At 42.7% G+C, this 14,232-nt stretch overlaps 1 protein-coding gene across 4 annotated transcripts in view; it reads right to left on the reverse strand.

Moving 5' to 3' along the window:
- Window positions 1–14,232, reverse strand: part of OSBPL6 (oxysterol binding protein like 6) — a 690,319-nt gene that overhangs the window by 399,447 nt on the left and 276,640 nt on the right. For all 4 annotated transcript variants that reach the window (XM_085645216.1, XM_085645218.1, XM_085645217.1 and 1 more), the window contains exon 4: window positions 3,473–3,526. In XM_085645216.1, the coding sequence (XP_085501342.1) occupies window positions 3,473–3,526 (54 nt within the window). The remainder of the gene's footprint in view (window positions 1–3,472; window positions 3,527–14,232) is intronic.

The following is a 14,232-nucleotide window of genomic DNA, read 5'->3' on the forward strand; positions in this document are numbered from 1 at the left end:
CGAGTTTTATAAATTATATCGACACATCATCATTCCGATATTGTGACATGTATTCGAAGAGGCCCGGGAAACTGGTATCCTACCTCGGTCGATGCGCGAGGCACTTATAATATCCTTACCTAAGCCAGGGAAATTGCCCACGCAATTAGATTCGTACAGGCCTCTTTCTCTTATCAATGTTGATGCCAAAATCCTCGCCAAACTGGTTGCCAATCGGATAAGTCCTCCTATGCCGGTTCTGGTCCTCCCGGATCAATCCGGGTTTGTCCCGACCAGAAGCACTGCCCACAACTTACATACACTATTTGCGCTTCTACAAGATATAGGTCCGGAAATGGACGTGGCGGCCATTTTCCTTGATGCCACTAAGGCATTTGATTCCCTGGAGTGGGACTACCTCTCATTTGTTCTAGCGCGCATGGGGTTTCCCCCCCCCCCCTTTCCTTGCCTGGATTAATCTGCTGTATACGGGACTCCGCGCTACTGTAATGGTGAATGGGATGCGCTCATCTTCTTTTTCGCTGGCCAGAGGCACTAGGCAAGGATGCCCACTCTCCCCTCTTTTATTTGCGCTTGCCATCAAACCCCTTGCTGCAAAAATTCGACAGCATCATCGTGAATATGCGCTTATATACCCAGAACGGCAGACCCTTATTTCGTTATATGCAGATGATATTACGTTGTACCTGCGTCAGCCCGAAAAAGCCTGAATCCCATATTGCGGCTTTTTATTCTATTCGGGCAGGTCTCCGGAGTCAACATCAATTGGGGAAAGTCCCACATTTTTCCTCTTACGGATTCCACTGCCAAATTCAAACCCGATATCCCCCTCAAGTGGTGTGACGCCACCCTCACCTATTTGGGAATTATACTCTCTCGTAATCGTGAAGAACTCATGAGGGATAACTATGGGCGCGCGCTAGATTCCATCACAGACAAGATTGCTGGCTGGATTGCGCTGCCCTTGTCAATGGCTGGCAGAGTGACGTTGATTAAAATGGTGATCTTGCCCAAACTTTTATATTTATTTGTAAACAGCCCGTATGCTCCCAGCCGGCATTTTTTTTCGGAGATCAGAGCCCAGCTAATAAGGCTTGCCTGGGGGGGGGGGTGGGGGGGGGGGGGGGGTTCAAACAGGCCAGATTAAAATGGGATGTCCTCACACGACCCTTCGTAATGGGTGAGCTCTCGGTACCGGATATTGAATTGTACTTTAGCTGTGCACAGGCGCATTATGCCGTGTACTGGATGAAACCTCCAACTTTTATGCCGCATTTGGCAATAGAGGACGGGTATATGACCCCCATCCCAAGCACGGCATACTTGAGTGGACCCGCGCTCCCGCGACACCTTGTGCACACTACCGTTCAGTCCACGGTGATTGCGTGTCATGATCTCGCAAAAGCAACCCGCTTTGCTTTATTATATTCCCCGCTTTTGCACCTTCCTGGACGACAGGAAGTCCCGGTCACACAGGAGGGAGGATGTCGCCGGCTCCTCTGCCACCTCTCTATTCATGCTTGGGGGCATCTCTATACAAAGGGGAAGTTTAAGACCAGTGCAGACTTTTTCAAAGTTATTAATCCCACCCCACTGGAACGCTCTTACTATATTAGACTCCGTCAGGCGGTGAAAACTGCTGCACCTACGTTCCCTCTCGAGCCTCCGATTTTGCTTCCACTACATGTGTTATTGCAACAGGAGGCCCCCGCACACGTGCTTTCGCTCCTATATCATATGGTACAACTCAATGGGGCTTATGAGGTCCCGTTAGCTCGCATCCGGTGGGAGGAGGAGCTGGGACACCCCCTCACGGAGGAGCAATGGACATACTGTTACAAGCAGACTGGAGAGATATCCGCCAGCAGCAGATTTAGAATCATACATTATAAGTATATTCACCACTTATATTACACACCAGCGCAGCTGCACAGGTTGAAGATCCGAGACAACGATTGCTGCGAAAGATGTGGTCGGGAAGAGGCGGACTTTAAACATTTAGCCTGGGACTGTCGGCCCATACACAGCTATTGGAGAGAGGTACTGGCTGCATAGGACCTCATGACAGGCCTACACATTCCCGCAGATCCCCTGACTGCCCTGCTGGGCTACACTGCCCCTCTTGCCACTAAAATACGTAAATACACCTCCCTTGCGCAGATTCTCGCCAAAAGGAGAATCGCTTGCAAATGGGGAAGGGGCAGAGCGACGAAATTTAAGGAGTGGCTTCAGGATCTAATTTATTGTCAGGAGCAACTCCACACATATGCAGATCTTCCACCCCCCTCATCCCGTCCAGCTGACATATGGGCCCCCTTGCAAACCTACTTATTGGAACATCCCATCCTTACTGAAGCGGGAACCACACAAGACTTGCCCACAACCCAGCCGTAGTTTTCTTGATTGAGCCTGTGTGCGCTGCACATGGTAGGGGGGGGATGGTTTGGGGCGGCGCTCCTGCAACTCTGGGTTACAATGCCTCGCCACCTTAGCCACATTCCCTTAGAGGAACCAGTTCATGGTTGAGTTCTAGTTGACCGTTAATATACTTCTTGACTATATGCTTGGATGTCACTAAATGCATGCTTAGGATTCTCCAAAAACGCGGCCGGCCCGGTAGGGTTGTAGGCGGCATGCTGTGTACTCCCCTATCTCCTCCTGTATTGGCTAAATATTTGCATTTTCACGCTGATGCATTGCCGGACAGAAGGTTGTTGTAGGCAGTATGCTAAGATGTACACCTTTGTGGGTTTTTTGAAGTGCAATAAAGGTTTTAAAAAAAAAAAATTATTAATAAAAGATATTCTTATAAAAGTCACTTGCCGGTAAGCAGCAAATCTGTCTGACACAAGAGAAAAAAAAACTGGAAGGAGTTTTGAATTACTTTTTTAATTCCGTTGGACGGGGGCTGGAGTCACTGTCAGGCACCTTCAATAAAATATGCTTTTCGTCTAAGGTGAGCATTCTACTAGGGTAGGTAAATCTATCATCGAGCACGGGCCCTCATTGGATAAGGACTGAGCCGAAGAAGAAAGGCTACGAGGTAATTGCCATTAATATTATCTGTTGTGGTGGACGTAAAATATTAAAACTAATACAGCAAATATATTTACTGATATTACGTTACTATTACATATATGTATGATACAGCACACCACATATGAAATAGACAACGTACTTGCAATCCCATTGACTTTAGCATTCTAAGACTGTAAACAAATTACTCTGCACTGTAAATCTGGCCACGGCCTCAACCATTTCACAAACATACATTAGCCCATCAATCACGGTGTGTCAGTAATTCGCTCCGAAGGCGGGAGGCGCTTCTGGAAGGCCCACGCGAGCTGTGTGGGAAGCGAAGCCTTGAGAGCCGCTGCTGCTGAGGTGGGGCGCGTGCGGCCACGCGCGTTAATCATGCAGCCCAGGTTTGTTCTCTTTTCTGACGAACCAACATTGTTCACGTTGTACTTACATCTATTGGAGACTTTGAGTACTTCAGGATCCCATTATCCAGAACGAAAAAACGCTGTAAAAAGGAACAGACGTATTAGTCATTTGAGGACAAAGAAGAATGCGCTTTTTCTGTCGCATGGTATTTACAGGGCGTGCAAAAAAAAAAAAATTATACCAAATAAGCTCGTGCTGTTTTTTTCGCTTAAAGCGATGATGTCATTTGCAGCTGCTAAGTGTTTTTTATTAACTTTGTGTGATCATGGCGATGTCAATTTCTTAAAACGCATCCAGCCCTTTTGACCCTCTGTCGGATCTTTTCAGTTTTTTTCCTCTTTTCGGAGTACTTTTTCGCCTTCGTTTTTAGCACAGTTCAATGAGGTGGCGCCACGGTACATTAAAAACCCACAAACCGTTCGCTGCACTCGTTCAGACATTCAAAGGCTGGCCTGTGGCCAGGATCGGACAGGGACACCAAGGCACCAAAACAAAAGTGGCCCCATTAGCGATTCACTTAGCTGAAAAGTGGCCTCAATCTGCAAAGCGGGGCAGTTTTTAACTTGTAAAGGGCTATATAGGTGTTATGCAAGGTTTGGGAGACTGCTTGAATTTCTATTTATTGGCAGGTTTGGACTGGGGCAAAAAAATAGGCACTAGTACCAAAATAAACATGGCCCCCATTAACGAACCAGATAGCTAAAAAGAGGCCTACATTTGGAAATCAGGTCCATTTTGAGGCTGCATGCATTTCTGTTTGTTGCAGGCAATGTTTGTGGTAATATCAGAGAAATAAACAGCAAAACAGCCCATGTGACCATAAAACAGGTCCATAAACTGCTAAAATAAACATCTTATACACTGATCTGTCAGACCAGCATATCGGGCACAGCCTGATTGCCCTAGAGGACAGTCCGATCCTGGCTATAGGCAATCACCATATAGCAGACCCACAGGCTGCCAGAAAACAAGCCAACACACTGATCTAACTGCCAGACCAGTCCTTCTGGCACTGCCAGACTGCCATATAGGACAGTCCGACCCTGTAGGGATAAGTGACCTGCGATAACATCATTGCATCATCAATGCTTTCAAATCGCTGCATGAACGCCACAGCAAGAAATATCAGCAATTTAGTCATTATTTATAAACTTTCTAAACTTTAAATGCTTCTGTGTTTCTTTCCCTAAATCTTTATTGTAGGTTTAACATTTTTGTGTTAAAATAAAAACCACATCACGGCAGTATAGCTAGCAAAAATCTTTCCCGTCCTGAGCATAGTAGCCCTAAAAAAGTTAGACATTCCATGTTTCCAGCATGAGTACTAAACTGTTAGAGTGTATTGATGGGAGGGAGAGGGGCAAAGGTATACCACGGGCCACCAGACTCACTGTGGTGTGATGGTAGTGGTCCAGCCACGCTGCACCGGTAGTCCGACAGCCCTATTACAACTAGGGCTGTAGGACTGCCATTGAACCACCGCAACGGCGGTGGTGCAGCAGTCTTGAGGTCGCCATATGTGGTCACACCAAGCATATTACAAGTTTCCCCTATACCACGGTTTTTATGGCGATTCCTACTACATGAAAACAGTGGTGGAGAGGAAACAAAGGGGGCCCTACAGGGCCACTGGGTGGCCCCCCTGTGTGCATGCACCGCAGTACCTGCACGGCATGGACTGCACCAGTTCATGTCCTGCAGGTACTGCATTTGACGTTCCCACTGCGGTGCGTATTTCATAAGCACCGCTGTGGGACTGCCAAAGAAAGGCCCGCCAGTGACGAAAAAAAGTTGTAATCTGGCAGGCGGTGTGCACACAGGTTTGTCGGTGGGGGAGCGGGCGGGGGTGTGGTGGTCCCGCACCCTCAAACTCCTAATCAGGCTCTAAGAAATTACCTCTAATCTTTATTTACCACAATGCCTGATAGGTTCAACAACTACCAATAACCAGTTCAGAACAAGCACTGGCAAAGCCAATGGGTTTGGCACTGGTTGCCAGCTGTTTTGTTTTGTCAATGGCAGTTTTTTTGTCATTGTCTTTGTAAAACATTGTTTGGGAAGCTGCCGGGCAATCACTCGCCAATATAAAAAAAATGGCTAAATGCAAATATTTTCTTTTTATTATTTCAAACAAGGTTGTATGAAAATAACGTTGACTTTTGAAATGGCAACTACATTAAAGTTAAAATTGTTGAGGTAATAACGTTGAGTTCTTCATTATTACTTGTGATAATTCTAAGTCGTTTTTATTACATAGATTCCTTATTTTTTTTATTTATTTAGTTTTTTTCCAAGAAAAAGCTCTCCTAAAACATATACGCTCAAAAACACAGATCATTAGAACATTTAAAATATATACATACATAAATACAACAAAATAAGTTCCATTTAACAAGTCACTAAAACACAATGTTCGCAGACAGAAATAAGCTTAAAATTGACCCCTTAATTTATGTCTTAATCACCATCCTAAATATAAAAATATAAAAATCTAGACAGACCAAAAACTATCACATCATTATTATCTGCTTTAAAAATCCTAAACACATTTCCACATTGCCTTATGGTCAAATTACGACATATTGGAACAATCCATTCTCTACTAATACAATGGTAAACTTCGCAAAAGAACAATAGGTGAAACTCCATTTCTGCCTGCTCCTTACACACGAGAGATCAATTTCCATGGTCATAGCATTTGATTTGCTGCGAAAGCTACTGATAGGTAGGATCCCGATGATGAGTATAGGTTCCTTGCTTCACAGGTTCACAATTCCCTATCAGGGCCTAACTGGATATTTAACCAGAGTCTCGCCCAGTATAAAATTGGCCGTACATTTGTAACATGTAATATATTTTTCAACCCTAAGTCCAGGTAGAGGGGGAGACATAGGAGCAGTAGGGGGCATACTGCGTAATGATCTTATATATTTGTTCTCTGTTTTTACAGGGTAGGTTAAATTGTAGTTGCCCCACAGTTTAGAACCATACAATGCAGTGCCTAACCCTTTTGCTCAGTAGATTTCTACAACTGGAGATACCAGTCAGTAATATGACGATTTCTGCACTTCAGTATTGCAAAAGCTTTGTGTTGGAGGGTTATATACCTCTTTGGCCCATGATAGTATGTTAGCCATCCTGACCCCCAAGTAATCAAAATACATACTCTTTCCAGAGAAATGTCTCCCATTTCATTTTTACCCAAAAAGACCTACGAGGATTGAATGCCATAAATTTTGTTTTATTGGTATTAATTACTGATTCATCTCCTTTGAAAAAGAAGTAAAAATACCCTGCTAAATAAATTCCTTCAAGAGTAGACCTAAAGCCACTTAGCTGTACTACTTTCTGGGGAACACCCGGTGCTTAATTATGCTGATTGAGTGTTATATTGTATATGTTTTGATAATTGCTTATTCCTGTTGCATTTCTCCCTTGTATGTATAACTTACCTGTTGTTTGTACAGCTCTCTGATACCCTAACGGGTCATGTTCACGCTACAAAAAACTCCAAATAAATAAAAATAAATATAAAATATTCTTTGCAGGAATTAGCAAATCTATCAAGCAAAGTTTGCAAGCCCACTGGAGGTTTAGAGATTAACAGAGTACCATCTGCAAACAAGAGTGCTGGTATCCTTTGGTCAGTTAACTTTGGGGAATCATCATTACATGAATAAAGAGAATCAATCACTCCATTTATATACAGGGTGAATAAAATTGTGGCAAGCACACACCCTTGATGGACCCTTCTCTGGATCTTTATCTGGCCAGTTAGCTCTCTTTTCCTGCCCCATCAAACTTGGGCAAAGTTATCACTATGTAGGCGGATTATTACCTGAAGTAGATTGGGTGGCCTATTCAAATAACTCAACACCCTTCACAGGTTAACTCTAGGGACCAGGTTGAAGGCTGCCTTTATGTCCAAGAACACTACAGACAGGTGTTCGTGGTTCAAATAGACGGTCTTCTATAGCAGTTAAACAAAACGAAAAACATGATCTATAGACCTTATTTGGTCTTTAGATCCTGCCTGTAAATAAGATAACGCATGATTTTTTAATTCAAATCTGCACCCTGGCCAATATTTGTTTATCAAAGATCTTCTGGGGGTTATCGATCAGCTGATTGGCCTATAATTTCCAATATTCTCACTTTCTACTTTTTATATATTGGAATGATTTCAGTGTCTTTCCAAGATGTCCATATAGTAGCACACGCTATAAACGCATTTGATAGTAATTTAAAATATGTGCCCAATACAACAGTTTGTGGGTGAAATAAATCCCCAGGTAACTGATCCAGTTCTAGAGCTTTACCACTTTTTAAAGTCTCAACAGCTTTTAATGTTTCATTTAATTGGGAACTACACCCATGACCTTCACACAATGTGTAAAGATCTATGGATTGCTTGTGCTATACTCATTGAGGCTGTATATAAAACTTCTCATTCCTGACTTCCAATTGAGTACCATGTGTAAGGATGTGCCAGAATGATCTACTGTCCTTGTTCCTCATAGCGGTTAAAAGATCTTGTAATGTAGATTCCTCCCAGTTTCTCTTGCTTGCATCTTCAGGCTTCAAAAGATCTACATGCCCACTCGCTACGTTGAGTCAGATTTTATCAGGGCATGCTATCTTTAGAGTCTACTGGCCCATGCTGGTGATGGAGTTCCAGCTGGCAAAGAACCGGTGTTACGCTCCTTTAGAAAGTGAATGAGCAATGAGGATGCTTTTAAATCTTGCTTTTATCTTGTTATATTTGCTGTGTGTTTAAAGACATAGGTCAAATGGCAGCTTATGTCTTCTTACAAACTACTACTTGTTTATCCTGGAGATTAATGTTTTCTTTCCCTTTTCAGACTACAAAGATGGAGGATTTTGAAGAGCTGACTGCCAGGACATAGTGCTGGGGTAGAGTGAGGGTCAAATGAAAGGCTGTGGGATGTCAGTTTTGTTTTTATAACACATAAAAATCTGAACTCCTAATGTGTTAGTGATAAATATTTGTGGAAACTTGATTTCAACACATTATCATTTGTACGCTATATAGTTTAATCATTAAAACTGCATGTCAGTGGGAAAGTATGTGGTCATTTCAATGGCAAAGTTGCTGTGTGTAAATGACTGTGAACTTCCATATAATGCTTTTGTAATATATTTACTAAAAGTGAGAGTTTTTAAACATGGGCTTAGCATCATTACTGCACTTGTCCTGATGACAATGGTGTTAGTGAACTAAGAGGCAAGTCAGGGGTCAGGTGTACCCTATATGTGGGCTAGATTCCTATCATACATGTAGCAAAAGTTTAGCCTACTGAATCAAACACAAGAGTTTTTGTACATGCTTAACTCACATATTTGAAGGTGTGCTCATATATAATAATGAAGAAAAAGGCAACTCAGTGAAATTAAATATTTGCCCCGGATCACACAATTTCAGGTCAGCTTATGGGTCAAGTAATGTAGGTATGGTAAACATTTTATAATTCTTTTAGGCCTGATCCTGGACCAGTCTTCAAATCCTTCTACCTTCAGCGATCGCTGCACAATCTTCACTTTAAGTTTCTTTAATTTAGCTAACTCTACCCTATTAGCCCCTTAGCGGTTCCCATCCCTGAATCCTTGAAACCTGACACTACCCCCTTAATTTCACCCTTCCCTGACCTCAACAACTCCTACCTCTTCCTTAATGTTATCAATACATAAACTTTACAACCTGTTACTATCCCTTAACACTACTCTTCCCTGAACCCTGAAAACCACTTACTAGCCCACAGTAAGCCAACCCACAGTCCCTAGCAGGTGACAGCATGTTTCTTGGTAGACTTTTTGTGCCTGTCTCAGGCCCTTCAAAGTTCAAAAACATAACTAAGTCCTTTTTTTTGAAGATGTTGAAAATACTGCTTTTGTTCTCCCCTACTGCTTCCTGGCTTCCAGAGTCTAGTGTAAACTACTTCCAGCTGAGGAGCTTGTTCTCACACACAGTGATTTAATCCATCTTCAACCTTCTGTGTGCTTGACGAGGTTCAGGGGACAGCCAACTGACTATTTGAGAATACTTGTAGGCCCTGGGTTCATGTCGAAAGTAGGAGACGCCTCTGGCTTCTTCAAAGCCAAGTAAGGCAATATTCCCCCTTCTTCAAATGTTTCTTCCAGGTACAGGAATGTTCTGAGTAGATGTTGGCCAGATGATTTGAGTGGCGACTTTATTAGGCACCATCATTGCAGCCCCCCGACCCCCGACGTCCCACTTTACAGCACTTTCTTTCTCATTTGACTGCTGAGTGGCGACTTTATTAGGCACCATCAGTGTAGCCCCCCTGAGATCCCACTTTACAGCACTTTCTGTCTCATTTGACTGTAAACCTTCACAAAAGCCAGGGTTCAAGATGGCACAAGTCAGAATGCCCTCACCAGAGCTCCCTAACCCCTCCCAGGTTCAGATTCTCTACAGAAAATTTCTCTGGAGCAAGTAGAAGGGGTAAGAATCTCCCTAGGATTGTTATTATTAATCAGGCTAGTGCATTTAGACACACAGGCCCAAATTCAACTAGATAATCTTGGTAAAATGTCAAGGACTGTGAGGGAACATGGTGCTTTGCATGGGTGCGTCATTACCCCCTTGATCTTGTTCTTCTTCCTTAATGATTTACATAGTACCCACAGAAATGCATGAAGCTGCCCTCCTAAAGTTGGTTTATTGAAGTTCTGCCTTGTGCCAAGACCTGATGATTCTTGAGAGTACCATAACAGGCTCGCAGCAACAATTTTGCAGAAAACCCTAGGATTACATTTTTTGAAGTCTAGGCCAACCCATTACTGGGTCTGGAGAAATTAAAAACTTGTAAGAAGTCTCTAATTATAAGTACTTGGGTGTTATGTTCACAGGTTTTCTACCACGGAGGGTTCATAGGGAAAAGATAGTAACTTCCTTATGGTGATGAGTTACTTTGTAAGATGTAATGCACTGTTTAATGGTTTGTCTGTGATCCCCTTTCTGAAAACGTATAAAGCATATGTTTTTCCTATTTAAATGAGTTCACAAGTCTGAAGGTGTGTGTTTTAAGGAAATGTGGAATGATGGTTTAAACTGAACGAATCTTACTGCTGGGATTTGCTAAACTATGCCCTTAAATTTTACTTCAGGCCCATTTATACCAATAAGACGTGTTAGAAAAAAATAGCATTTATGAGATCAATTGTAAATGATTTGAACTCTGTTATTAGTCAAAATGTGGCCACTCAGTGGCGGAATTATGAATCTTTGTTGAGAATATCCCAATATCTTTTATTTTGCCCTGATTTCTGTTACAGACGAATGTAAGTTAACACACAGCTGGGCCTTGCTGTTGCGCATGTGGAAGTCTAACCTGGAGAAATAAAGCATGTAGCTCATTTGCCCCATGTGAATCGCATTTGGCCCATTCACTGCTTCCATGTTCTGAATTCATAAAGGACTATCAATCCTGTGTAAGCCTGCACTTTCCTATTCCAGGGATGGGGTGCTATGGAGGTCCCTAAATCCCAAAAATGTGCTCACCAAATTCAATTGTGCCAACTGAGGTATAGAACTATGTGCGGCCCAGTTAGCATCTCCAATATGCACATACAAACAGTACTTGCTTTAAAACATTTATTGGCACTGAGGGTTAAGAGAAGAGGGCGTTCTTATCCCTACAGGTAACCAAATGTATCAAAATCCTATCCTATTTCACCATCATTTTATCACACGGTAGGATCATTCCCTTGCTTCATTAGAGAGATTAGATTACATAGGTTCGTTTGAAGTACAGGGATGGAGTGGAAATGAAATTCACCCCAGGTAAAACGGCTCCAACCAGCCCAATACTACAAGAAATTGCAACTAGAATGGAGCCACAGGGCCATGCCTGGGCCACACAGCCCATATAGTTCAGAAAGCCGCCCCCAAGCCTGCAGCCTACCGAGGAAATGCCTCTATTATTACTGGTAATCCTAATTTCGCCTCGGCCAAGTCTTCTTCATTCCAGTCCTGGATGTTATGAGCATACCAGCTTTAGTGCTCTTCAAAGAAGGGAAGGGAGAGGAATGAGGGAGGGAAGTAGAATGAGACAGGGAAGAGTTAGACGAGGAATGATGAAGAGTACTAGTTAAAATCTAGGAATTAAGCTTATAGATGAACACTTACAAATGGGATGCTTTAACAGAATTATCTCTCTTTTATTTACTCTAACAACAATTTAAACAGACCCTGCTTCTAGTACTGTAGAAATAAATAAATTTTCTCGGTGTGAGATACATTTAGACGATAATGGTTAGCAAATGTGTTTGAAGTAGCCCATGTTGCAGCTCCATACATGTCTTGCATAAGAATCCCTTTTGCTGAAGCACTTGAATAGTCAGGATTTCTGGTTCTGTGCATTTTGCTGAGACTGGAATCATGATTTTCCTGCTTGTACAGCCCTCTGACCTCAAGCTCGACCACAACAGGGAAGTTTGAATTCCTACCCCTCTTCTGGAATTTTCAAATAAAACGTGATATTTCTCTACTTCGAAAAGACCTAGAAAGATCCCATAACTTTCTTTCACCTGCCGCTTTATGGATTAGATTTTTAAATTCAGGCCACAACAGGTTTACCCGAAGTTGGTAAATGATTCACGATAAACCAATGTCCTCATTCCAACTTCCATAATTTGAGCCACAACTGCCTTTATGACTGCTACAGATGTTCCAGCAGCTGTTGCTGATGCCCATAAGAGAACAAACATCATATATGATATATACCGGGTCAACAGTTCCATCTACCCCAGTAAAATAATAAGCGGTTTACTGTTCTGTATAGCTTCCAAAGTTTAAAAGTCTTTCAGTAGTCATTGAGCTGCATATACTACATATGAGCCTGCTCTGACTGAAAAGTCTGATGCAGCGTATGATCTCTTTAACGCATATTCACATTTTTTGTCTAATGATTTAGGAAATGAAGCTTCTTTCAAAGCTAAGGAGGATGAAAATGGCATACTCATTAGAAAAGAATTTACCTTTGAGGTCTGTCGAAATTCTTCAAATTCGGTAATCTTGTATCTCTTTGGCAGAAGTATTGGAAACCTTGATTTATTCAAATTTGTCTTGATAATTGTGGGAAGTGGGAGATTCCATAGTCACTGCTTCATATTGGGAAGAAAATGGTTCCCAAAGCTGGGTCTTGGAATCCCAATAGCTCTCATATCTGAGATAAAACTTCTTGTAGCTGGGCTCCTGGACATGCTTCTCTTTAGGTGAAGGATCTTCATAATCATCATACACAACTACAGGATTGGGATCTTGGAATACTTCTGTCTGGAAGATCTGTACTCTTTAGAACTGAATATACTCCCTCGGCAATCTTCGACTGCAAATCGACTTGCAGAAGGGACAAAATATCGAGAAAATTAACTTTCTGTAGGTAGACTCTAAATGTCTGATTCGTGATCATAAAACTAGTACTTCTCGCCACTCGTCTAGGAATGTTTTCTGGTAATACATCTTGTAAATTTGCATTTTGGTTAAATGGTTTGCAAATTCTATAAATTATTTTTGCTGCGCCAACTTTATTTAAAGGAGGACATTATTTTGAAATCAAGCCACTATCTATATCCCACAACACTGCTGGAACAAATCTAATCTTCCCAAGCATAATGAGCTCAGTTTACTGGATCCTTACATTTCATGTCCCATGAGAGAGGGAGACACCCTCTCATTGTTACTGTAATGTTTTCTGTGTGATATTGTTTTGTAAAATGTCATTCAAAAGTAAACTCTTTCATACTTTTTCTGTCATGCAAAACAATACACTGTCTTTCGCATATCTCCATATGCATTTTAGTTAGTTACAACATTTTTTACGTGCTTAACAGTTACTGGACAAAATGAAAGCTGTGTACGTGTAGGCATGAGCAAATCTTTTTTTCCCCCAACAAATTCTCTTGCACGCACAACTACATGTAAAATAGGGGCTTCGCCTTATTTACAAGGCAGCGTTAAGTCACTTAAAGTGGCTTAACACTGCCTTGTATATAAGGCATCTTTTCACGCTATACTTAGCATGAAAGGGGTCGGCAGTGGGTGTTGCGGTGGGTGTTCCACTGCAGCATCCATTGATTTTGTCGCGGCCGCCTATTTACAAGGGTGGCGTAAATAGGAGGCAGCACCAAAATTAAGGCCAGGGGCACCTTCCTGCCCATAAACAATCATTCCCCTGCAACACAGGGTGCCTTGTGGTGCAAGGGTGTCTGCGTTGATGCTAGTTGGCTACATTAGCGCCAGCGCAGGGGGAAAACGCAGGGCTGCACCGTTTCCTTGTACATACGGTGCAGCCCTGCAATTTCAGAACTGGATGAGCAAGGCGTTAAGCCAAGGAGGCAAACGCTGTGCTCCGACACCTTCTAGTAAATATGGTTCAGAGTCCTTTGTGCTGCTAAACCCTGGAGATATTGTCCTCCGTGTTGGGGTTGTTTAGTAAGCATGGCCTTCTTCTTACTCTAACATTTGCACTTCGTTCGAGCTGAGCCTCAATTAAGCAATTTCTATCCCCCTTTATCGCTTGAGGCCCCCATTGACGCTATCAGCTGAGAGCATTGGTCATGTGACCCGCTCCAAACCCCCAGCTGGTCGAGTCCTGTGCTCTAATTCCTCCTCCCAGGGAGTCCAGGCAAGGGAAGAGAGGGTAAGGTTCTCGTGTGGCATCTCGGAGCAGGAAGGGCCTCGTGCACTTCTTTCTGTTCCTGCTTGCCCCTTCACCTCACCTCTCATCTTAAATCACACTA

This window comes from Triturus cristatus, chromosome 3_1 (assembly GCF_964204655.1).
Source record: "Triturus cristatus chromosome 3_1, aTriCri1.1, whole genome shotgun sequence".
Taxonomy (NCBI): domain Eukaryota; kingdom Metazoa; phylum Chordata; class Amphibia; order Caudata; family Salamandridae; genus Triturus; species Triturus cristatus.